Source organism: Caretta caretta, chromosome 3 (assembly GCF_965140235.1).
Source record: "Caretta caretta isolate rCarCar2 chromosome 3, rCarCar1.hap1, whole genome shotgun sequence".
NCBI lineage: Eukaryota > Metazoa > Chordata > Testudines > Cheloniidae > Caretta > Caretta caretta.
In genome coordinates, this window is record NC_134208.1 from 83,752,368 (window position 1) to 83,777,664 (window position 25,297).

A 25,297-nucleotide genomic window follows, 5' to 3' on the forward strand; every position below is an offset into this window, starting at 1 on the left:
AGAGACACTGTCATATTATATTTGGCATAAAATATAGATTTTCTAAAAATAACTTTTACAAAGTTTAAAATCAAGAGAAACAATTCCATGAATGTAGAACAAATATTACACTGAAAACAGTTTTTAAAACAAAACCAAAGCAAAACAAAACAAAACACAACAAAAAAACCCCCTCTGTTGTGTTTACAACCCAATAGTGAAATGATTACAAACAATATATATTGAAATAATGTGTTAGTGGATGAGCACCTAAGTGAATTTGACTAAAATGAACTATAAACAGAAGTGATACTAATTAGTCTATTTGCATTGTCCAAAATGAGATAAATACAGAAAGTCAACAAACAGTATAATAATAATAATACAAAAATACAACGTTGCACTTTTACAGCAACTTCTATATGAGAATCTCAAAGGACTTTACAACCAGAAATCAATTATACCCCACAACTCCATTATGAAGTAAATACATATAATCCCTATTTTACAGATGGGGAAACTGAGGTACAGCAAATGAAGTGACATCTTCAAGATCACACAGAGACAGTGGCAGAGTGGATTAATAAAAAAAAGTAAGTTAGATGTTCTCCCGTCCTCTACTTTGAATAAATTAAGATATTTGTAGCCAGGCACTGGGCTTTACAATATTATATAGTTAATAGGGTGGTGTCTCTTTAAGTCTGTATAGCTTTGCAATGTGATAGAAACATACATGGCCTGATACCATATGACACACTCTGACTCTACTTTCTGAATGTCCTGACTTTCGAGGAGTTAAAGACAGACTATTAACAGAGCACTTGACAGAGACAGATCTATACGATAACACAGGTTTCTGTAGTAGCTTGGAAACTTGCCCCTCTGCTTGCGGCTTAGCTCATCAGCCCTCCCAGTGGGCGGGGACAAGGCTGCTGTATGGTTAGGTTGAGCCTCGCTGCGTGCGTCTATAACTTTGTGTTGCTTGCTGCTGCTGGTGGTTAGGAGAAGGAATGTGGAAGTCAGTAGAGTGCAGGGTGACAGGCTGGTCGGGCGAGCTGCAGCAGCAGCATTATTTCTCCCTGGCAGATCATTTGCTTTCCCCCTTCTGTTTACAGAGGTACCGTGCGGTTGTTTGCCTTCTCCTCCTTTGCCTTTAAAGGGAAGGCGACTAGAAGCCGAAGACGCAGCAGCCGGAGAATCAGGAAACCATGCGCCAGCACTGCTTTTTCCTCCTGTGAATCTGGATCTTTATTTTTGCTGGAGAGGGTAGAGGTTGCTGCTGGTTCTTCCCCTTCCCTCCTTCCCCTGCCGATGTGTCTTCCTCTGTCCCTTTTGCCAGTGTTTTTTAAATGACTTGAGCGGAGGGGGGAAAAACTGTCAAGATGGCAGCAGCAGGAGCAAGGAGGTTATGAATGTGGTGTTGATGCTGGAACAAAACCCATCCTCTTGGCAGCCCGACGGAGGGCTTAAAGCTTCTGGACCTGTTGGAAGACTGGTGATTTGATTTGTTTTTGTTTTGCTTTCCTCGCAAAAAGGGTAAAAAATCCAGAGTGGCTTTTTCTTCCCCTGTTCGGTTGGTTGTGAAATTTAGTTTTGTATATATATCTATAGATCTGTATATTTTTTGGAAAGTGGAATGCATAAGTACGGCAAATGCTAGTGTGCGATTGGAGGTACATTAAGACTTCAGCTCCCTCTGGGGCGTTTTGAAGGAGGAAAAAGTCATCAATGTAATTTGAAGGACCCCTCTCTCTTTCCCCCGGCCAGAGAGAGAAAAAGGGACACGTCTGCCAGAGCAGCCGGGAGCAGGCTTGGTGGTGTTGGAGGGGTCTCTCTCCGATGGATACAGCGTGATTGCCAGTGGAGCGCTTCTGCAGCTGCATGGAGTGAAACATAAACAAACACACACCACTGAGCTGCACCAACTCCACTGCGTTTGGGCTGCCGCTGGCGCCATCCCCCCACCCATCGGGCTCAAGGGGCGCATCTGGAACCTCTGGCCTTGCCTGATCCCTTATTGATCGCCTTGTGATTATTAGTGGTATTGTGTGTGTGTGTGTGTGCACTGTCTGCTGGGAGAGGGGGCGGGGGAAGGCAGGAGGCTGCAGGACTTTAATGGAGAGTGGCATGTTCACTCGCTCCCCCCTGCCTGGTAGGCACTGATCCGCAGCGGCAGGAGGAGGACTGGGGTCCGGACCTGTCTATCCCATCGCAGCACCAGGAGCAGCAGCAGCGGGAGGAGGGGAAGCCAAGATGGCAGAGGCGTCTCCCGCTGCCCCCCTCTCCCCCCTGGACGTGGAGCTGGACCCGGAGTTCGAGCCCCAGAGCCGGCCCCGCTCCTGCACTTGGCCCCTACAGAGGCCTGAGTTGCAGGCGAGCCCGGCCAAGCCCTCGGGGGAAGCGGCCGCGGACGCCGCCTCCATGATCCCCGAGGAGGAGGACGACGAGGAGGAAGGGGGCAGCTCGCCCATGGCCATCGGCAGTGGCGGCGGAGGGGAAGCGCTGGCCCCGGAGGAGGCGGCGCGGCTGCTGGCCCCGCTGTCCGGGGTCGGGACGGAGGGCTCGGGCCAGGCCCCCGGGGCAGCGGCCGCCGGGGGCAGCGGGCTGGGCGGCGGGCAGCCGGCGGCGGCGGCGGCGCCGCGGAAATGCTCGTCCCGGCGGAACGCGTGGGGCAACCTGTCCTACGCCGACCTGATCACCCGCGCCATCGAGAGCGCCCCGGACAAGCGGCTCACCCTGTCCCAGATCTACGACTGGATGGTGCGCTGCGTGCCCTACTTCAAGGATAAGGGCGACAGCAACAGCTCGGCCGGCTGGAAGGTGAGGGGGGCCGGGGTGCCCCGGGACCGGAGGGGTGGCGGAGCGATGGCGGCGGGGGGGGGGTGCCCCGGTGGAAGAGGGCAGGGGGCCGGGAGGTGCCCCGGGGGGGCAGGAGTGGCACTCAGGACGGGGGCTAGGGAGGCTCTCGGGCGGCGGTCCCGGGGTGAGGGTGCCCGGGAGGAGGCGGGGGGGGGGTCCCCGCGGGGAAGCGCCCGCGCTCAGCCAGGTAAACCCAGTAGCAGGCCCGTGTGCGGCACCCCCGGTGCGCTGGTGCGGAGGAGCTGGCGTGGCACGGGGCGGGCTGGCCCCCTGGTCGGAGGGGCGATGTGTGACCGAGGCGCCCTCGGCCGGAATTAAAGTAATTAACTTGTTCGCGTAACGCTGAGGAGCAGCGTGTTCGTGCAGTGTCCGTGGAGCACAATACTTCGATCCCAGCCCCTCACTTCGCAGGCAGCGGGCTCGTCAGTGTACCAGCCGGGGGAGCGTGGGGAGTAGGTCTTTCCTGCCTTTGAAATGCAAGAAGCAGATACTCGGGGGAGACCTTGGACTCTTGGGCCTCTCAACCATTTGAGCTCCTCGTCTTGCACCTTCCTCTTCCTTGGAGTAACATCTGCCAGGCAAACTCTGCCTTGCACGGTTCTCCAGTTACATATTAAACGTGGGAGGCACCGGAGTCCAATGAGCTTCCTGGAAAGCTCTGGTGAGACTCCTCTTCTTATTGCTTGGCTGGCCGGGCCCCAGCACCTGCTGCTGACTGAACCGGTAGCTGATGTTTGCTAATTTGAGAGTGACCCAGACTGCCTCCACTATGTACTAGCGAAGCAGGCGGCTTCTCGGCTGGGAGAGGAGCTCTCTGTTTAGATGAACTTGGCTGACTCCTCTCTGTTGGCCCATGTCAGTTTCTTTAATGCTCGAGGCACGTGATTTAAAGGGGGTGTGTGGCGTGGCCTCTGAGATCACAGTGACCCTGCTGCAGCCAAATAAAATGTTAACTGTTGGACGAATTGTCTCGGTGTGCTTAGCCTGATGTGCTTAAATGGACACCGTCAACCTGAAATCTAGTCAGTTAAAAATGAGTTAAGAGTAATTGCGGGGACCACATCTGCGTTGGAATCCCCCTGTAGGTCGTGACAGCTTATGCTCAAATAAATTTGTTAGTCTCCAAGGTGCCACAGTACTCCTTTTCTTTTTGCGAATACAGACGAACACAACTGCTACTCTGAAACCTGTCAATTTTTGTGGTTTTACAATCGCATTTTCTGAATTCGGAGAAAAAAAAGTCCCCCCTTCTTCCCTTGCCCTGCAGAAGACTCAGCCAGACCTGAAGAAGAGCTCTGTACAAGCGCGAAAGCTTGTCTCTCTCACCAACAGAAGTTAGTCCAATAAAAGATATGATGACCTAACCCACCTTGTTTCTCACAGAAACAGTAAAAATTAACTAAATACAGAGGAAACAGTGGGAAGACTATACACAGAATGCTGTCAAATGATCAAAACAACAAACTGAAAATAGACAAATACGTTTTCTTCAATTTTTTTCAATTATAGGAATCTTAGCTGTTGCATGTGACAGTAGTAGGCCAAAAATATACAGATGCAAATCTCAGAGTTCAAATATAGAATTACTACTAGTTTTTCAAGAAAAATTCAAATTCCTCCCTCCACCCAGAAAAAGCCAAGAAAGGTATATGCTTTTCTTTACAAAGTTAAATTAATGGTGGAATTCTTTAAAGGGTGACTTCTCTGAATGTTTGGAATTTTTTTCCTGGTATGTTAGTGCATATAGGGACAACATCAATTGAAAAATCACACATATCTGAGAAATTTCTATTTACAGTTTTTACAAATCACACCTATGATTACTATAATGTAAAGACATTAGAGAAAAAATCATTTTCCAGATTGTTTGCTTTGTGCATGTGAAAACACATTGTATATAGTCAGTCTTTTGCTTTTGAAGATCGCTTTTAAAATAAAGATCTTACTAGTAGCTAATATTGGGTAGACAACATTTTAAAAGTACTTTACAAAAAGCGTTTGCTTTGGTATTGCATGTTCATCTGTTAGTATGCCATTTGCTAAAATGCCATTTATTTAAATGTTGCATCTGCACAGTAAGAATGGGCACTTGCACGATGTAGGTGCTGTTTACAAAGGAGGGAAGACTGGTTCAGTTAAATTACATCATGGTGCCACTATGTGCCATTTATGATTGAGCGTCTTAGTGGATGATAGGAGGAGGATTCTTGAGGAAGTTTTAGCATACAGTATTATATAGAAGTTAACTTTCCTGCTGAATCTCCTTATTTGATTCAAATAATAGAGAGCTTACATGATATAAAACAAATGAGTTGGAAATGTATAAGCTGGAAGAGTCTCATATATTCTTATGCTAGTAACCCATTCTTATGTTTTGATTTCTGAGTAAGACATACCACTAGGAAATTAATTTGAATACAGATGCAGGATTTTCCCCTCCCAAATGGAGCATTACAGGAAAAATGTTTGCACTGCATTTGACTCAGGTTAGGGAAATATTTTAAGAAAAAAAGCCAGTTGTTTAATTCAAGACTGATATCTTAAAAACAGATGCATTTTAAAATTGGATGCCTATTTTATACATTGAATTTGATGAGCTTCCACAAGCATGATAGAGAGTGTGATAAGGCTTAAATCGAATATGACAATCCTTGCTTTCAAATATATACCTTTATGTCCTTTGCAAAAGCATTGGTTTCAGACCTCAGCTGTTCTGTCTTATCTGCTATGACAAATCCAGTCTTTTATTGAATACTTTGAGTTTTCAGTCAATGATATCAAATCAAATGGAACTAAAAATTATAACACAACCTATAATGTATAGGGTCTAATACTACTTCCATTGAATTTGGTGGCAAAATTCCTACTGACTTCAGTGGAAGTAGGATCTTGGCCATCATGCAAAGTGCTAACATTGATTAGTATGCTTAATACGCTTGCAGTTTTTCTGACAATTTATACTTTTAATTTGATATTGATTCCATTTCTGTGCAGTATTAACTGGTACTCGGAGCTAATTAAAATATTAAAAACTTGGATCCTTTGAGATTTCACTGATATAATTTAGTTCAGAAGTTTCTCACTGGTCTCTAAAATGACCTTCATCAGAAGATGAGGGCACATTAGAAGCTCAAAATCTTGTTTATGGTTGAGTGCAAGTTGTCTTTGAAACTGACGGTAACATGTTTGATTTTGTTAGCAATCTGTGCATATGTGTGTGTGTGGCTGATAGGAATGTGATAAAGTCGGGGAAGGAGAGGTCAGGAGCTAATAATCTGCCAGGCATCCCAAAACAGAGATTTTAATTTCTGACAGGATTAGTGTTCTTTTTAAGGTGTGCATATGCATTTAAAACAGGGATCTTTCTGTTTCTTGACTGGAATATCAGTTACTTTTTTGTGGAAACAATCCTGTTAGACTCCATCTACATCTGAAATGGGTTGTTTCCACAGTAGCTTGGAGAGTGATTCCCAGCTCCTGTGTGCTAGCACGGCTTGAGCTAGCATCTAAATAAAGACGCGTGGGTGCGGCCACAGAGGTGGTGTCTTGTGCTGGCTGCCTGAGTGAAGTCCTGCCCAGTGCCCTGGGAATGTATTCAGATGGCTAGGCTGAACTGCTGCCCATTCTGCCGTGGCCACTCTGCTCTTTTTAGGCGCTAGCTCAAGCAGAGTAAGGAGCATACATATACTTGTGTTGGGAATTACACCTCCCAGCTGCTGTGTAGACATCCTATTGGTATCTAAAACACAGTAAATGAATATACACTGTTTTATCATTTTATTTCCCTCATAAGTATGGGATATAACTGTTTAAAGGACATATGACTAAGCTTTTCACTTTGGACCTTGGGAAAAGTGACAGGGAAACTGAGATTTTAAAAATGATAAAGATTTGTGTATGAGAAAGCCTTTTACCATAGTCTACAGTTATTTTATTATATAAATAATTTGAGCTTCATAGACAAAGAACACATTTAACAGTGTTATTTCCCTCTTGCATCAAAAGGGGAAACTGTCATTTTAAATAAAGGTGAAAAAGATAACTTAGTTTTATTATCATACATGTTATATATGAAATATTAATTTTGTTTCCAGTGTAATCAGCAGAAGAACATACTTCATAAAACTATCTTAGATTATTCTCCCCCAGAACAATGACTTTAAAAGCTATAAATTAAAATTACAACTATCATTCACCTGCTTTTTTTTTTTTTTTTGCCTAGGGCATTAAAGCAGAAATGAATATTCAGGTGTGGTTAGGAAGACAACATTATGTTTCCTCTAATTCAAATAAGATTTGTCCAGTTCACACACCAACAGGCTGATTTGTTTCCCCCCCCACTCGCAACCCATTGGAATGTTAGCTTATCTAACGGTGGTTGGCAGCTAACTAGTGCAGTAATATATAATAAATCTTCCTAGATGCAGCATACACTCTAGTATACTCACATGCAGTCTTTTCAATACTGACCTATATGTTTCCAAACCACCCACAGTTATTTAGATATATGATTCAATATCTGCTCACTGCTTTGAAGAGTGATAAAAGTGAGTATTTTAGTATTTGATGTCTATGAAAAAAATGCTTTGAAAGAAAGAGACTGTGTATGCTCTGTTGTACAGAAGCACATGTCCTGATAGTGTCTTGTCAGTGCACAATATGTAGGCGAATTTTATCATTACTACCACAGAGGTTCCTGTTCACCAGACTTGCACGTGTTCAGTTTCTAAATGAAAGTATCTAATGCCACATCAAAATGCTGCATTAAAAATATGCATTCACAAAATCAGTGTATTAGAACTGATTTTTATTACTTTGTTAAATTGTTCAGGATTCAGTAACTTCCTTTGCTCAATATTTTCCATCTGCCCTGAAATGGTATCTTCAGGCACCTTTGTATGTAGGTTGGAGGAATGTGCAGTTTCACTGTAACTTCTGTAAGTACTTTGGTATCTCTTGCTATAATATTATTTTGTAACTTCTTATGGCAATACTTTGTGAAACTCAATTCTTTCTCTACATGAAGAGTACACTAGAGGGACTATTTTCCTCTTTATTGAGCAGAATCCCAAGACTGTGAAATTGGTCCTTTATGAACATCTACCAATAATTCCTGAGTTTAAATGCAGACCATTTGTTGTTTTATTTTTGTATCATGAGCCTAATAGTTTTTCACGTGTTCCTTACGAAGGATAAAGACCAGTTACTAGTATGTGTAATTGTTTTTGGAAACTTTATTTGAAAGGTGACATCAAACATGAATATACTATAATTCAGCTTTGTTTTTAGTGACTGTAAAACCTACCTAGATGTTGTAATTGTTAAATGTGACTGCGGGCTTGTCTACACATGGAGTTACTCCATAATAGCTATTCCTGATTAATTCCACACATTGACACTCTTATTCTGCAATAAGCATGTTTCATTCCAAATTATCTGAATTCACTTCAAAGTGGATTAAGCTAATTCAGAATAAGGCAGTCTTCTGTTAGAATAAGAACATCCACACATGCAATTAATCAGGCATAGTAACTGGCAATAGTTAATGAATAGTTTAAATTCACATCCTGCCTTATTCTGGATTATTTTTTATGTGTAGACAGAGAGTCCCACACATCTTTGATATGAGCCTCTGTCTATGAGATTTAGTTATCCATCTAGATATCTGGTAAATGTGCCAGGAATAGGTAATCAGGAATAGCTGTTTTGGAATAACTCCCCATGTAGACAAGCCCTCAGTGACATCCAAGGTCAGCACCGTTTTTGAAAGACTGTGGGGAGGGAGCAGCACCAATCTCTTCCCTTCTCACTTCTCTTCCAGTAGGAACTGCACTTAGCTTCTCTAAGGGTATGTCTACACTACCCATGTTACAGCACGGCCGCAGCAGCGCTGTGACATGGGCAGTGTAGACACGCTTTATTGCCGGGGAAGAGCTCTCCCGGCGATTAAAAAAACCCCACCTTGAACGAGCAATAATGCACTGTCTGTACTGGCACTTTTCAGCGCTAAAACTTTTGTTGCTCAGGGGTGTGTTTTTTCACACCTCTGCACCACAAAAGGTTTAGTGCTGAAAGTGGAAGTGTAGACACAGCCTAATAGGAGCAGCAGAATGAAATTTACCAGAATCGCATCAGTTGCACTCTGTGCACTACTTCCCTTTTCTGGGACCCGACTATCTGGAGTAATTGTTTTCCAGCTTTGTACTATATTCTTTATTTTTATGTGAAATCTAAAGTAGTTTAATGATTCATACAGAAGTGTGTGGACAAGGAACTGTAGTATGACTGTTTAGATAGCCATTTAGTAAAGCACTTAAGCACATGTTTAACTTTAAACATGTGAGTAGCCCCTTGGGACTTCTGCGATATTACTTGGATGCTTAAAATACATGTTTCAGAGCTTTGCTAGTTCGACGCCTTAGTGTGTTGTGCTTTGGTGAACTATTTAAGTGAGTTTGGTCAGTGTACTCAGAACTGAACAAAATAAAGAGACTACACAGTTCTTGCCCAAAATTCTAAATTGGCAGACTATACAGTTCTCACATCAGATGGATGGAAGATGATCCAAACTGTAGCTCACAAAAGCTTATGCTCAAATAAATTTGTTAGTCTCTAAGGTGCCACAAGTACTCCTTTTCTTTTCACTATTTAAAATGGTAAATCTTTTTTGCTTTCTTTTTAACCTTCCAGTAGAAGTCAGAGGTAGGTAATAAGGCACATAAACTGATGGTCATGACCATCTTACATCCATTATTTCATCTTATATCTGTTAACTCATCTACCTATGCTTTAGATATCTGAATAACCTACATTAAAATTGCTCAGTTTCTCCAACATTTGCATCCATGTAGTAGCTATTGTAGGTGCGATGGAGCTATTTGACAGTGTTTCTCCAATCATGTTCAACTGAGGAATGCCTTTACTGAAGGGCCTTTCTGATACAGATGTGTCTGCCACCTCAGCTGATGTCGCTATCCCCAAATAATCACAGGTTCTGAAAATGTTAAGTGAGGCCCAAATAGCGTTCACAGCAGAGGTAGACAGAGCTCTTGATAAGTGTGCAGAATGACCTACCTGATAACAGAACACTCTGGGGTTTGGGTTGCTTTCGGTGTGGCTACCGAAATGTATTGCAGTGTTTAGTAATAACTTGTCAAGTTATGTGCAAAATCATTCAATTCAATACTGCTTGCTTAGCACCACAGCAGTTTAATGACAATTATTTATGCTATTTTATTTTTGTACACTTTCCTGACCATTACTACACGCTATAGTTCTCAGTCCTGTCTAGGCTAGGAAAATGTGGTGTGTTTAGCAAACATGATAGCTAACACGTGTTACTTAACATGTTTTAAACACCACGTAGCACCTAGGGTAAACAAAGACAGGGGCCTAGTTTTCCTTTAGCCTGTGGCCCCTTTTAGAGTTTAGAGAGATTAAGACCCTTTACACTGCCATAGAGATGTAAACTGGCCTTAATATAAACCAGAAACAGGCTCAGCAGTGTTTAAAAATGTGCTAGCAGGTTGTTGTGAACCCTAGATTCCTTTCTAGAGTTGACCATGACCAGCTAATATGTTACTGAAGGTGTTGTTTAAATGGTAGGTACAGAGTCATGTTTAAAAACTTGTTAGCTAACGTGTTACCTAACATGTTTTCAAACACAACTTATTTTCCTTGTCTAGACTGGACCTGTATTTACTTCTATATTGTTGTATATTTATCATTGTGTTCTACTCTGTTCTCATGCTATGGCAGGTTGGCCTCAGCTTTTCTACCACATGGAATAAATGATTAAGAATAAATTATTTAAATTGAATAATTTTGGAACATCGCTTTCATGATCTAAAGGCATTTGTTTATTTTAACTAGAAGACCTTCTGTATTAGTTTGATCTATATTCCTCTAACCATACATCAGCATCCTTATAGTCTGAGAGTGTGCACTCTTTGTATGTCAGTATGGGACTCTAGCTCTAGACAGAGATTTCAGATCCTCCAAAGGTCCCCCCCCCCTTTTTTTTTGAGCAAGGGTAGTTCTGGACTTGTTCGCCCACTTGATTACCTGTAAATAGAGATTTTCTTCTTTCTGGGTGCTCAGTCAGCACCTGTACCCCAACATTAACAGTCAAATTCAAACTTAAAATATTGTTTATTGAAGAACTAAAGAAAACAAGCAAGAGAAGAATCTGAGTGTAATTTTGAGAGATGAAAAGCCATGATAGTACAGACTTTGATGGTATGTCTACATAACATGTTCTTACCCGATTTTATAGCCTTAACTTCCTCTACTATGCACACAGAAAAACCTCTGGCCTGGGTTTGGGGTGCTTTAAGCCCAGGCTAGCTTACCTGACTGGGGGTGCAGGTTAGAGCCCAGGCTTCACTTTATCTCAGTCTGGAATCCATCCACTTTTCAGTGAGGATGCAGATAAAATTACTCAAATACTGATATTCCTCCAGTTCCCTTCCCACATTCTTTTTCAATTGACACAGTTGGCTGGGAAAGAATCCTAGAACAGCTCAGTCCAAAGAGCCCTGGGTTATGCACTCAGATGCACATGAGTGAGTGCAGAAACAAGAGGACACAAAAAGAAAAGGAGTACTTGTGGCACCTTAGAGACTAACCAATTTATTTGAGCATAAGCTTTTGTGAGCTACAGCTCACTTCATCGGATGCATACTGTGGAAACTGCAGAAGACATTATATACACAGAGACCATGAAACAATACCTCCTCCCACCCCACTCTCCTGCTGGTAATAGCTTATCTAAAGTGATCACTCTCCTTACAATGTGTATGATAATCAAGTTGGGCCAATTCCACCATGATTTCAACAATTTCCACAATTTCCATCCCACCAGCAGGAGAGTGGGGTGTGAGGAGGTATTGTTTCATGGTCTCTGTGTATATAATGTCTTCTGCAGTTTCCACAGTATGCATCCGATGAAGTGAGCTGTAGCTCACGAAAGCTTATGCTCAAATAAATTGGTTAGTCTCTAAGGTGCCACAAGTACTCCTTTTCTTTTTGCGAATACAGACTAACACGGCTGTTACTCTGAAAAATGAGGACACAGTAACACAGGTAGACGTTTGCTATGGAAGTACCCAAACCTGGGCTATGCTAACTTGGGTGCTCAGACCTGAGTGCCAATCACCTGCGTTAACTGTGTGGTGTAGCCCTAGCCTGAGACTTAGTTTCAAAGCTAAAAGTTTGTAAATGTAGAATTTACTAATTATTTGCAAGCTCCTCCTCTCTCAGGGTGAAATTTCCCCCACTGCTGAGGTTCAGCACAAGGCTCTATGCACTACCTAAGCCACATAAGTCCTTAATATAAAATGTAAGTAAAGTATAGGGATTTATGAGTAGGGGCCTACTTAATTCTCAGTTTTGCGGATTTCACTGAAATTGTGAAATACGGGATTGTTTGCTAAATTAACCTTCAAAATATAAATATGTATTATTCATAAATGTGCTGCAAAACTTCTGTGATTACCACAATGCAAAAACAGATGTCTATAATGCAATATCACTGCAATCATCATAGTGTATAGTTGATTGAGAGTGTCTGTCAAGTTGCATGACATAGACTAAAGTGAGCACGACAGTCAATATAGTAGATCTTAGATTGAGAGTGTGTCAATGGTTAGGACAATAAGTGAGCACGAGAGCCATCAGGTCGAGCGAAAGGATCGTTACTGCATATAAAGATGGCTGACAAATCAACAAAAGCCAAAAAACATTTCTGCTTTGAGTCGTGTGAAGCAGCACCTAGTAAGAACCTTACCTGCAGACGGTGGTGAATTGTTTTGTTCATCTCGCAGCGTGACTCTAGGTTTGTTCAGAAAAAACATGATTGATCGTCATTTTGATTCTGAATCACCTATGAACCAAAAAGCATGTGCAGAGGCTACAGATCAGAACACAAAACTCACGATGGTGGCCACACTGTTTAAAAGAACAAAGAAAGTAGTTTAGCAAAAAGAAACCTACAGTGGAGTTAGTGGAGACCTTCACTGCTGTCAACATACCTTCAGAAACAAATGGATAATCTGAAACAAAGAGAGTACTTTAGAAAGCACGTACCAAATGCTCCCATGTGCAAACAAATTTTGCCAAGATTATCTAGAAGAAGTAATTGCGAAGCATGTTCAGTCTACAAAATCTGTGCTGGTGGAATATAATTCCACTTCAGTTGTAGCTGATGGAGAAAAAGATGCACAGGATATGTACTTACTCCACTTTTTATTTGTATCTGGCAGCTGGAAAGACAACTGTATGCCTGTTTTCCTAACGGAACCATTCTGCTTGACTTGATAAATTTTTCAACTGAATCACAAGCTGTAGTAAAGGTTGTTGTAAACTAAGGCTTAGATTTCAGCAAGATCTCAGCATTTCTCTCTGACGTGATGTACATGTGCAAAGCTTTCTCTGATGTACTACAAGGAACGATGCCCAGTGTAATTCATGTTACCTGTAATGCACATTTCCTTTTAATGGCCGTTGATCTCTTGTGCACACATTTCCTTCATGTGGATATGCTGGATTCTTCTTTTAAAAAAATATTCAAGCATTGTCTAAGCTGTAAACTACGATTCAAGGCCAATCAAAGTGTTAGCCAAGCAGTGATGCTTCCACCGGAAGTGATCACAAGGTGAAATTCATGGTTTAATGCAGTTGCTTACCACCATGCAAAGAATATTAAATACTACCAGCAGCACTTTGGGTGTGAGGCGCTTGAAATCACATCAGGCACACAGTCTTTGCCTAAAGTCTCTGAGCGACATTGAAGACCAGGTGAAGTTCGTGGCTGAGAATGCAGTCCAGTTCATGCAGCTTCTAACATGGTTTGAAAGTCGGCAGGTTTTGATTCACAAAGCATACAACAAACTAATAGATCTGATCCGAGATATGGCATCGCAGCAACTTTCAGGCTGGCAAACAGAAAATAGCTGCAGGCAAGAAGTGTTCCAGTAAATAGCAGAAAAGTTAAACCACTACTACAGGTATGATCAGGCACTTCCACCTCTGTTTAAACAACCAGCTGCTTACTTTTTGAGTGCTTTTCACTTTTTCAACCCAAATCAGGGGCCTTTTCTGTGGTTTGACCCTGAGGTAATTCAAGCAATTCCTGAGTGGGAGAAAGATAATGACAATGAATGTGCTTACCTGACCTTTGTCAAAGAATGCCAGATGGCAGTAAAAGTAACTCAGTTTTGGGACTCTGTTTCTGATTGGTTTCCAAATCTCTACAAGTTGACAAAATGCTACCTTACAATTCCTACCAATTCTGTGGATGCAGAATGTGCAGTTTCAATGTATGGACAGGTATTCACCCCACAGAGACAGAAAAAATGAACTGCAACTGCTGGTGGATGCTGCATGCCGGTGTTTAACAATTAAAATGGACTATTTTATTTAAGTAAGCATATATGTGTATTTCTAAGCTTTATGTACAACTTTGTGTATTATACTTTTTATTACTAATTCATTTAGCAGCCTTCTTTATTCAGGGCAACTTGCAAAGGTGATAGTAAGTATAAGGGGGTAGCCGTGTTAGTCTGTATCCACAAAAACAACGAGGAGTCCGGTGGCACCTTAAAGACTAACAGATTTATTTGGGCATAAGCTTTCGTGGGTAAAAAACCCACTTCTTCACTCCTCATTGTAAAGGTGATAGTAGTACAGTACAATACTTGTTGTATATATACTGTATGAACACACCCGTGAAATTTGCTATTTATGCCATGACCAAGTTGTGAAAAATGTAGGATTTCTCCGCCATTTAAGTAGACCCTTATTTATGAGGGCTCCCAGGGTTGGGGTGAATTTCATCCTTGATACAACTTGCAGCTTGGGTAGATAGGCATCTTCCAAAAGTCAGAGGTTGTTTTTTTGGGGTGGTGCGGAGGGGGGTGGGGGAGTGTTTTGTCTTTTCCCCTTATCTTTATGGAGAGTTTTGCTGTACAAGATTCCTGCACAGTTATACTGTATAACAGTTTTCACCTGTATAGAACATTTTAGTTTTAGAAGAGGTAGAGTCATCTTCTATAACTTCATTTTTATTCAGAAGGAAGTAACCTATGTAAGTCCTCTCTAATTTATACTTCAATATAGCTGTACTTGAGAAGATCGTTTTGACACAATTTCAGTCTGTGATTGTAAGCATTACTATTTCAAGGACTCACTGTTATCCTTGCTGTGCTGAAAACTGTTTGATTACTCATTCTGACAATACAGTTCCCACCCTCCCATGTTTATCCACATAGATCAGAAGCCTCTGCCTGGGGGGAGCTGCTACAATTCAGATGCAAATTCTAGTGTAGCTTCTTTGTACCCTGCTCAGTCATTGTTAACACCTGACAGGGAATCTGACCAATGTGCATGGTGTGTTCATAACCAGAAACAAAGTAATGAGTCTCCAAAGTCTCATAATTAATATGCTTTGCTAAACCAGACTAATACTGAAAATAGTAGATTCACTTTTTCTGCAAGCATAAACATAGAGGGTTCAGAGGCTCTCTAGTGAATGCCATTTACAAATATCTCAAAGCAAATTTCAACTTGAAGTCAAAAGGAGCTTCCTGTGCTCAACATCCGGTCCAAGTTGGACACTGAAAAAACAGAGACATCCAAAATCAGTGGTCACCCTTGGAAATGTTGCCTTTAATCTGTGGAGATACATTTGTGTTCTTTATGGATCATGTTGTATGGATTAGTCCACTCTTCACCATGACTACTACCATAAAGATATTTGATTTCCAATCTCTAGTACTAGCTATCCCCAGCACCACCCCTGCATTTCATCTAGACCCCTTCTCTGCATCTTTCTCTCATTCAGTTATAATTTTGATTCTGTCATCTGTATCTGTGTGCAAATTTGAAAGGGTTGTTCTGTCTGTTCAGTATTATTCTGGCTGTGCTATCAATTAGGTGGTATCAAAGCAAACAGTCGTACTTGTGGGCATCACAACAAGGATTTACTGTTAATAAGCAAAGCGTAGTTTACAACGGTCTGAAAAAAGTCGAGGGCTTTTAATATGTGTACTAGCAATATTTTCATTTAATTCAGAGGTGAATATCCATTTTAAATTCTTCAGACAAAGTTTAATCCATCAGTCCGTCTTTTTATTGATCATTTCCCCAGTACCTCCTGATCCTCTAATCAGCTTCTTTTGGTATAACTGCAGCAGTCATGAACAAAATGCATCTACGCCTGGAGCTCTCCAGTTAAATCTTTCTGTTTCAGAGATGTTACAGAAAATGTTGGTTTACCCTTTCAGACAGCAGGATAGGTTTCACGTCTGTCTTTTTCTTCTTCGCCTTCCACTTCGTTGCTGAAAACCTCCCTTTGGTTTCTTGTGTCTACAAATTCAAGGACTTGTAGACATCCATTGTTCCACCTTCTGCTTGGTGCTGTATTGGTCAGTGCTTCTCTCAGCTGTTTCCAACAGTCTCAGAATAAAACTCCAAATGACTGAGGCCCTGGTCATGTAGTGAGAACAATGCTGCACACTCACCCTGGCACCTCTCTGGAGCCACATTATCTGTCCAAAGCCATTTGGCAAGATCAAGGTCTTGGACTCTTGGAAGAATTTGTACTTAGCAGCTTGTACTTGAAAATTTCTCCCCCAAGGAGGTAGCGTTACGAAAACAGTCCATCTGGAAGTGTGTAAGCAAGTTTTCCTTCCTCACCCCCACCGTTACCTCTTTTTCTGCCCATGCTTTTGAATAGAACAGTGCTCAAGTTTCTGCAGTTTATATTCAGAATATTTGCTTCTGGTCTCACAGTTTGACCTAGAGTATTTATGGAAGTTGAATTTCCTGGTTCTTAAAATCTTGCTAAAGGATGGGCCTAGCAAGAATATAATTCAGATCAAAACTTTCCCAAAGTTTGTGCGAGTTGATGCCTGAAGTTCTGGTATAGACCTATCTCTAGCATAAATATATGTTTGCTGGCACCTCATGGAGGCAATTTGCCTGTTGTATTCATTGGTTTCTTGAAAAGCCCAGTACATAAAGCTGCCTTCTGATAAGAGGAGAATATTGTAATACAAACAATGCCTTTGTGAGACTTTTAACAGGGCTCCTAAATTGTCACTTTTTCTCAGATTGGTCACGCTCTGGGCACAGTGGTGTGGTTTCTTGAAAGCCTCTCAACTGCCATTTGTTTTTCTAGACTGCTCTAGACTTCAGCTCTGACTTTCAGAAGATTTTCCAGGAATTTGCAAGAGGAGACAGTGCTGTTTCAAGTCATTGCACAAGATGTGTAAACCGAGACATGTAAACTCCCCGTCCCAGTTTTATGCAACAAAATCTGTTCTACTAGAAGTTTCACTTTCTTCTGAAACTCAAAAACCATTTGTCGAACAGGTCAGGTTTCCAACTGAATGGTCGTCTTTTATTCATCAAAATGATAATTTTATGAATTTCCCATAACCACCTGCTACTTTTCAGTAGCTTGGGCTGTAAACATAATCAAATTAAAGAGGCGTTTAATCTATCCAAGAGTGTAAAATTGAAATCATCTCAGAGAGTTGAATGGCTAGGGCAGGAGATTTCAAATTCTGTTTAAGCAGTGACTAACATCTCAAAATCCAGCAGTATTATTGTTGCTGTTGTTATTCTGCTGACAGTATGTCGATCACTCTGTAAAGCATGTACAACTTAGCTCAGCCACAGACAAAGCAGTTCAAATTAAAATAATATACTAGATGATTGCACGTGTTTGCAATTGGGTAGAAATCCCATATGGGGTACTGTTTGTTAAAAGTCTTCGGGGAAGGGAGTGTGTTTTAAGGAGGTATTTGAAGGGCAAAGGGAGACCATTTTCAATACAGGCAAAGCAAAGCTATTTGGGGCACAAGGAGGTGGTGATGTAGGAGGAGTGAGAGGAGGAGTACGAACTTGATGCAAAAAGTGATTAGCTATGAGGTGTCTATAAATCAGATATACTGGACCTGGAGGTGCAGTTTAGAATACGTGGCAGAATAAAATTGTTACCTAATCTAAAAAAATAATTCCCCCAGTATCTTTAAAAATTAAAATATATTTAAAATATATGTTGAATGTCTCTCACCACCCACTCAAGTCCTCCAAAATGCAAGTGTTCCTCGCCCCTGGTGTTTTCTTCCCTCTCCTCTAGGACTCAACAACATATCAACCATCCTTGGTAGGTGAGTTGGACATGCCAGCTGGACAGAACTTTTCCTGTGCATACCCATAAGACTTCATTACAATCTGTGGGAGGATGTGTACATTTTTTTCCTAATTTTGCCTGCCATTTCTGAATGTGGAAGAGGAATCCAAGAAGATAAATACTGTGCGTGAAATCCTGGTCCCAGTGAAGTCAGTGGAGCCAGGATTTCACTGCATGTGTATATAATTTTAAAATGAGTACTGCTAGGTAGCAAAGCTAGGTCCCTGTATGGTAAGAACAGCTCCATTTCTACATTTTAGACCCTGGAGGGAAGAAGATGATGCTAATTGCAAGAAAAACTAGTTGACTGCTTTGTACTGTGTTTAAAATGAAGGGGGAATAACACTGATTGAATGACCTATTTTGGCTTCCTCAAGATCATTTTTTTCAATCTTGTCCTGTGCATTGTATGATACATATTTTGGATCTCGCGTAAATTAGTACCTTTATTTACTAAGAATTTTAGTCTTAGAGCATTAACTGTGAAGTTTCCTCTTGCCATGTGACACACTGGCAACAGTTTTCCTACTTCTGTGAAGACTCCTTGCCATGCAACACTCTGACAATAGTTTTTTGTACAAAATAGTGACCTGTCAGGAATTGTATAAAATAGGGCACTGAAGGAGCCTAATTTAGAGGTAGTCAGAGCATAAATCAACACTTCTGTCTGCTTGCAACAGTTAAGGCCAACGTAGAGAAATGTTTCCTACATGGTAAAATGACGCTTATAACATGGCCAATTTTTGCCTGTTTTTCATGCAAACAATAAAAAGCGTATCCCTGACACAAAGGCAACCTGCTACCAAATTTTTAAGTCAGGCTCCAAAGCATGGGACGCTAGAGCTTCTCAAAAAAAAAAACTATTGTAAGATTATTATTTTTTTTAACACGAGCACAGCAATGTATTTATCCCTGATGTCATTGTCGGAAACAACTGAACAATTTTTGTTAAAACTTGAAAAAAAAATTAAAAATATTACCCTCAGCAGCTGCCAGCCTGGGAAATTTTAGCTGTTAAAGTTTGGCATCGTTATAAGCAAGTGGAAACAGGGTTTTATAATGGGAAGTGTTGGGCAACCGTAAGTATAGGCAGAGCTACCAGTACCACCTATAATTTACAGTTTTACTTATGAGTAGTCCTGTTGCTTTACTTATGAAACTGTGTAGTTGCTTGAGTGGTCGTATCCATTTCATTGGAACTACTTGTGTAAGTAACAAGGTGGATAAAAAAAATGAATTTTTAAAAATTGATTTTTTTAATTTAAGTAGAATTTTTGATTTAAATACAGGTTTATATTTTTTTTAAAAGCAATTTATAATTAAATCTGAAATTTTGACAACCTATGGTAAGGCCTAAATTTACTATCATATATTAAAATAATTTAAGTTAATTAGAGAATAATAATATTAAGCAGTACATGTTTGTTGCCAAATTTTTTTTTAAAAACAGACCACTGAACAGAGGAAGTCACTGGTAAAACACCTGGAACCAGGATTTATTGAAGTGCTAAACCAGCTTTTCACAGCAGTAGCCTCTTTTGCAGGTGCAAAGAGAATAGATTTTTTATTTCAGTCTGTTAAACTAGTTCAGCTCAATTCAAATTTAGGAAATCAATGGGGAGTTGAAAAAGCAGAAAATCCTGGTGTCCTCTTTCAATATACGAATAAAAACCAGGGGTGAGAAGATGAGATCTACTGGTTATAAAATCTTGAAGGGCATGGTGACCAGAAACAATTTGTTCTGTTCACTAACTACAGATAAAATACTTCCTTTGTTTAATAATTCAGTTAGTTTTAAATGTAAAACATGTTTTGATAATCTTTTTGATAAACTTTTTTCTTATAAATCCAGAAAGGTAGTTTTATTTAACTAATACATAAATTAAAATGCTGTTTTTGTGCTTTTTAATTGAATTGTAATTTCTGTCCAAATAGAGCTCGACACAAATCACAAGTAAAAAAAAAAAATCATCTAGTAAATAAGAAATACATCATTCATCATTTTCTAACATAATACAAAGTTTAAAAATTAAAATAACAAATAAATGTACGTTGTATAATTGCTGAAATAAATGTGTATGGATATGGTGTATTCTCCTGGTTAGCAAAAAGAAGCACCAAATCTAGTGTAAAAACTATATTTATATTACAAATCACATGTTTTTATGGGTACCAACTAATGAGAATCAGCTTTTCTTTAGGAAAATAACTAGAAAGTACAAATACAAAAGAAAATTAAAATGGATATGGTAAATCAAGGTTTCCTGCTTGCTGATTTAAATCATGATGTTAACGTCGCTTTGATTTCAATCAAACCACCCTGGGAAGTAAGGATTGTTTGTTTGTATGAAGGATGCAGGATCAGGCCCTAAATATGCAGACTTAAATTTCTGTTTTGCTGCGGCTCTTTGCTAAACAGTAAAAATCATCTAGGATGGTACTTCAGTACTCACAGCCCATGATGTTAACAGAGCAGTAGTTAAACTATTGAGCAGTTCAGACAAAGTCTTAGAATTCTATTCCTTGTCTGCTTTGTGACAGATGGGAGTGAATTAATCATAGTTTCTTCCAACCTTCCCGTAATTCTGAGATACATTTGTTAGTGAAGGGAAATACTTCAAGTAAAAACAGACTTAAAAACAACAGGTTATAAGCTGAACTGCAGAAGTGCTCCATTTGCCACCCTCTTGCCTTAGCAAGCCCATAGGCAGCTGTCTTTCCTATTTTACCAAGTTAGTGAAAAGGACAAGTGAGAGTAGCAAGGCTTTGAAAGAGAGAAATCTACACAAATGGCCACTTGTGTCAATTCATAGTGATAGAGCCAAATGTGGCCTTAATGTAAGTGGGTGCCACAGTGAAGTCAGCAGAGTTTGTCTCATAAAAGCCCCCACCTACTCCGTCTGCTAGGGTGTGTATTCACTGCAGAGTTACCTGGGCTCTTACTTTAGCTCAGCCCCCCGCCCCGCAGTTCCCACACACTAACCTTTTACCTGGGTTTTAAACATCAAAGCCTAAAAAAGGTGACAAAATATGTTACATGTAACAATTGTTCTAATATCAATGGTGAGGGTTTTGTTTTCAAAAACAATTGGTGGGAAGAAAGAGTAGGAGGAAGCTCTTTGATAATATGCAAAGTATAAAGATATAGAGCCCACAGCCAATGCACAGTCTATACCTGCCTTTAGCACATAGCCTTTTAATCTGCATATTTGGAATAGGAAATACAAGGAGATTTTTCCTGGCAACTTCCTGTTTTCCTGAACTCTTCAACCTCTCCTCCTACCCTTATGCACTTTCTTGAATAGGCTTGGTAAATACTACACATATGCATGAAAAACTGAGAGCAGTTTTTTGAGATAGGAAATACAGAGAGAATCCGTCTGATCCCTTATCTAAAACTGCAAGGTGATGCTTAAATATGCAGCAATATACCCCATGTATTTGGGTACAGAATTTGTTCCTTTCTTTCTTAGGGCCCGACCCAACTCCTATTAGACTAGAGAGTTTTCAGCTGTGCTGAAAATGTAGCACTGTCCCCATGGCACTTTTATTGGTGTAATTTATGTCGCTCAGGGGGTGGTTTATTTACAATCCTGAGTGACATAAATTATGCTGACATAAGGTATAGTGTAGAAAGGCCTTAGAGTCAAGATTCTTGTTGACTTTATTGGGAGTTGGATCAATTCATGTAATGGTAAGATCAACCATTTATTTGCTTTTTTTTTTTTTTTTTTTTTTTAAATACAGACATTTGCACAGAGCTTGCATGTTTTAAATCTTTCTTTATGTACCTGTAACTTCATTCAGTTGAAATAATGTGAATGAGCACATGCACAGGTACATACACAATTCAAAGTCAAAGCTGTTGTTTTCCCCCCCTTAGTGTGAAATATATATTTTATTCGCTGTCAGTGCTCTCAAGGCCACTGTCGTGGCTCCATAGGCTAAAGGGTTCACTTGTACTAACTGCTGTACTTCAGATACTGTGCTTTAGTGCTCCAGACTATTGATAACAGCTGTTTAATCACATCTCTGGGTCATGATGTACTGGGATTTTCTGAGAGGCTGTGACCTTGGGGGGAGGGGAGGGAGTGAGGGATATAATGTTTCCAAGAATTGGAGACACCCTGTGCAGTTGAGCTAGAGCATACTGCTGGATCAATGACTAGCATTGGCGGGATTTTGCTGTAGGGGAATCTTACAGCTGCATCACAATCTTGTTATGAATGGGTGACTGTTAATTGAGGTGTTCTACTGCAATATGGAGTCAGATATTTGTGCTGGGGAGGGAACTTAAACAGTAGATTTCTGCTAAGTATTTTCCTTGCAGTATTATAACACATACTCTAAAAGTTTTGTGCCGTTTATATTTTTAGAAAAATATCATTGGGTCATCTGGAAATATAAACTTGGGATCTTGAAGCAAGCTAATTTGGGGTAATGTTTAATCTACTATATTGCAGAAGTCCTTTACTTTTGATTCCAAGATGTTTTTAATGTTTGGTTTTGTACCATACATGTTTAAACTAAAGAGGGGGAAAACAAACTAAAAAAAAGGGGGGGGGGGAGTTTTAGAAAATGCAGAATCTAACAGTAACATCTTGTATAGTATTATAATGAAAATGATTAGAATCACTTCACATGAATATGTTCCGAGGGCCATGGTGACAGCAATAACCACTGCAGATGCTCTTGTCTTTTGGTAATGTGTGGGTGAATTTTTATCCTCTTAAAAATGAGGGACTAATAGCATTTTTGTGAACCAAGCTATTACAAAGCCGGCCCTTTGCAAGTTTTTCTACACAAGTTTTGCCAGTGTACCTCAATCTTTTATCTGCAGCACCACCTTCTACCCAGTCATTGCAAGTCTTGAGTAGACTGCTAATCATGTGACATTGTGTGGTCATTTTGTAATGTACTAGGAAGACATTACTAAGCTACTTTTAATTTATGACCTAACAGTTAGGTTACAAACTACTGCATTGACCACTATGCCCTATTAACTTTTCATGGTACATGTTTTTATAGTTGCACATGTTCATTTTTTGCAGGTATATTGTGGAAATCTGACAGGTCTATTAAGATGAGGTATTGTTTACATTAGCACTTTTGTAGTTCCTGAATTCACAAGAAATCCCCTATGGAATTATAGTCCCATCATTCACAGTTGTCTGTTGTTTATTCTGTATGTAATTGACTGTCAAAACATTGCATTTAATTCAGGCACTGGTGGGATTTTCCTCAGAATGTCTATGTAATATTAAGCCAGTCAGGAGTTACAAATGTAAATATGTTTACATAGAAATGAGGAATGCATGAAAGCTGGCACTGTTTAAGCAGCCAAAAGCAGCATGATTAGATGCTAGAGGGACTCTGAAAATGTAGGTTGCCTAAGTATGCCCCCAGAAGTAAATCCCAACAAGCAGTGCTTAAAATATTTTTCTTTCTAATATGCTATGTACTATGGCTATTTATACAAGAGAGTCAAAAAGAGCACAGGATTGGTTTTGATGATAAAGCAGGCAGATGTTTCATTAAAAGGCTATCTTTTTTTCTCTGACTGTGAAACCTAAGGATTTTAAAATTGTTTTTAGGTAATTTATTGGATATAACAGTGTAGCCATGGGCTTTAAGCAAATACTTAATCCATCTCTACTTTTCTCTTTGTGCTTAGAGAAATGTAGTCTGTATCTCAACTGGCCTTTGTTTTCAGTTTTCCTGAGCAGTAGCACTGTAGCCAACAATAACTGGGAGATCTCTGACGTATGTGTTTCATAACTGAAAGTTAGACATTCTTCACAAGCTATCATATTTAGTGCTGTGTGTATGGGCACACACACACACACACACAGAACATTGTTTACTTCCTCTGTAAGTACTGGGACATTCAGTACTAAGAAGTATGATATGCTTGCACAAACACTGGGCCAGATTTATCTCTAAATCCTATCTTTCCTTTCCAGTCTTGGAAAGTGATTAATCTGCAATACACAGTTTGTTCTTGGATTGCAGTGCATTAGTCTCTAATCATTTACAGTTTTACAAAACTATAGAACTAAGTTAAAGGAACATTTCTGTCAAGTATCCAAGACTGGGCTGAGGCTTTAGTAGTAACTAAAAATTGAGAAGCAGGAAATTCTTCTATAGACCTTTCTGTGACTTTAAAGCTGTTTTGTTTTTCTTTGGATTGTTTGCACGTACTTCGAGGGGTCCTTTCTTACATACTTTTTTATAATGAAAAGATTCACTTTTAAACTGCAGATAAATTATTTCTGCTGTAATACCTAAATGAAACCAATGTGTCCCTGGAGAATACTGTGTAGATATTAAAACACAATCCAATTATTAGGATGTACCCACAGGTAGTTTGTGTGTGTGTTTTAATAACTTCTATTTTCCAGCCTTCACACCTTGTATTGAAATTTATTCCAGTTCAAAAATGTTAACCTATTCAGCTATAAATATAACCACATTTGTGCAACGTCAAAGATCTGACACAACCAGAAAATCAAAGAAATTGAAAGTTGAACCAGAAAACTCACAATGTCTCAGTGGTATTAATGCCTTCCATTGTGTCTTTTGTTTGTTTTAAATTCTGGTTCCAGGGCGGGGGAGGAAAGGTTTACAAACCAGAGTCAACATATTATGGAATGAGATTAGAGCATCAGATGGGATTTTGAGTTTTAACTGTGAATTTCTATGTTGTAAACCAATAGTTTTTCTTAAATTGTTAATGGCATGTAGACCACTCTGTTTTTGCAATAATTTTGTATCACTTTCCTACAGCCCAGAGAGATTTTTGTTAATGAACTTTGTAGAGTTGTCATGCAGAGTCTTTAATGATAAAGTCCAATGGAATTTACATGCAAGGAAAAGGAGCATTAAGGATCATGTAAAGTAGTTGCTTTTAGGAAGATTACAAACTTGTTTCTGTAAACATTGAGTTGTGAGTATTTGCTGTATTTGATGGATTCAGTCCAGGAGGAGTGGGAGATAGCGTCTGGTGGTTTGAGAAGGATATTTGGCTTGATCCTGTGAAGTGCATGTATCTTCCACTGCTGTGGTGTTTAGCATTTTGCTGGATTTCGTTCTGTTAGCGTATTGGTACAGTAATAATATTTAGCAGTTATATAAGTAGCAATTGTAAATTGGCTCCTAATGTGGGTATTGGTGTAGTGAATATTTAGAGATAGTGAGCTGTACCAGAGAAACATTTCAGCTGCACTAGCCACCGCATGCCACTTCAGGTACATCTACACT

At 40.1% G+C, this 25,297-nt stretch overlaps 1 protein-coding gene across 4 annotated transcripts in view; it reads left to right on the forward strand.

The window, feature by feature from the left end:
* Nucleotides 1–925: 925 nt before the first annotated feature.
* The window catches only part of FOXO3 (forkhead box O3), a 156,112-nt gene continuing 131,740 nt past the window's right edge, over nucleotides 926–25,297 (forward strand). For 2 of the 4 annotated variants that reach the window (XR_007355872.2, XR_007355870.2), the window contains exon 1: nucleotides 937–2,799. Coding sequence is in view for 2 of the 4 variants with exons in the window: in XM_075126628.1 (XP_074982729.1) it covers nucleotides 2,233–2,799 (567 nt within the window). In the remaining 2 variants the exon portion in view is untranslated. Of the gene's footprint in view, nucleotides 2,800–25,297 lie in introns of all 4 variants that reach the window. The other 2 variants (XM_075126628.1, XM_048844856.2) reach the window with 2 other exon arrangements.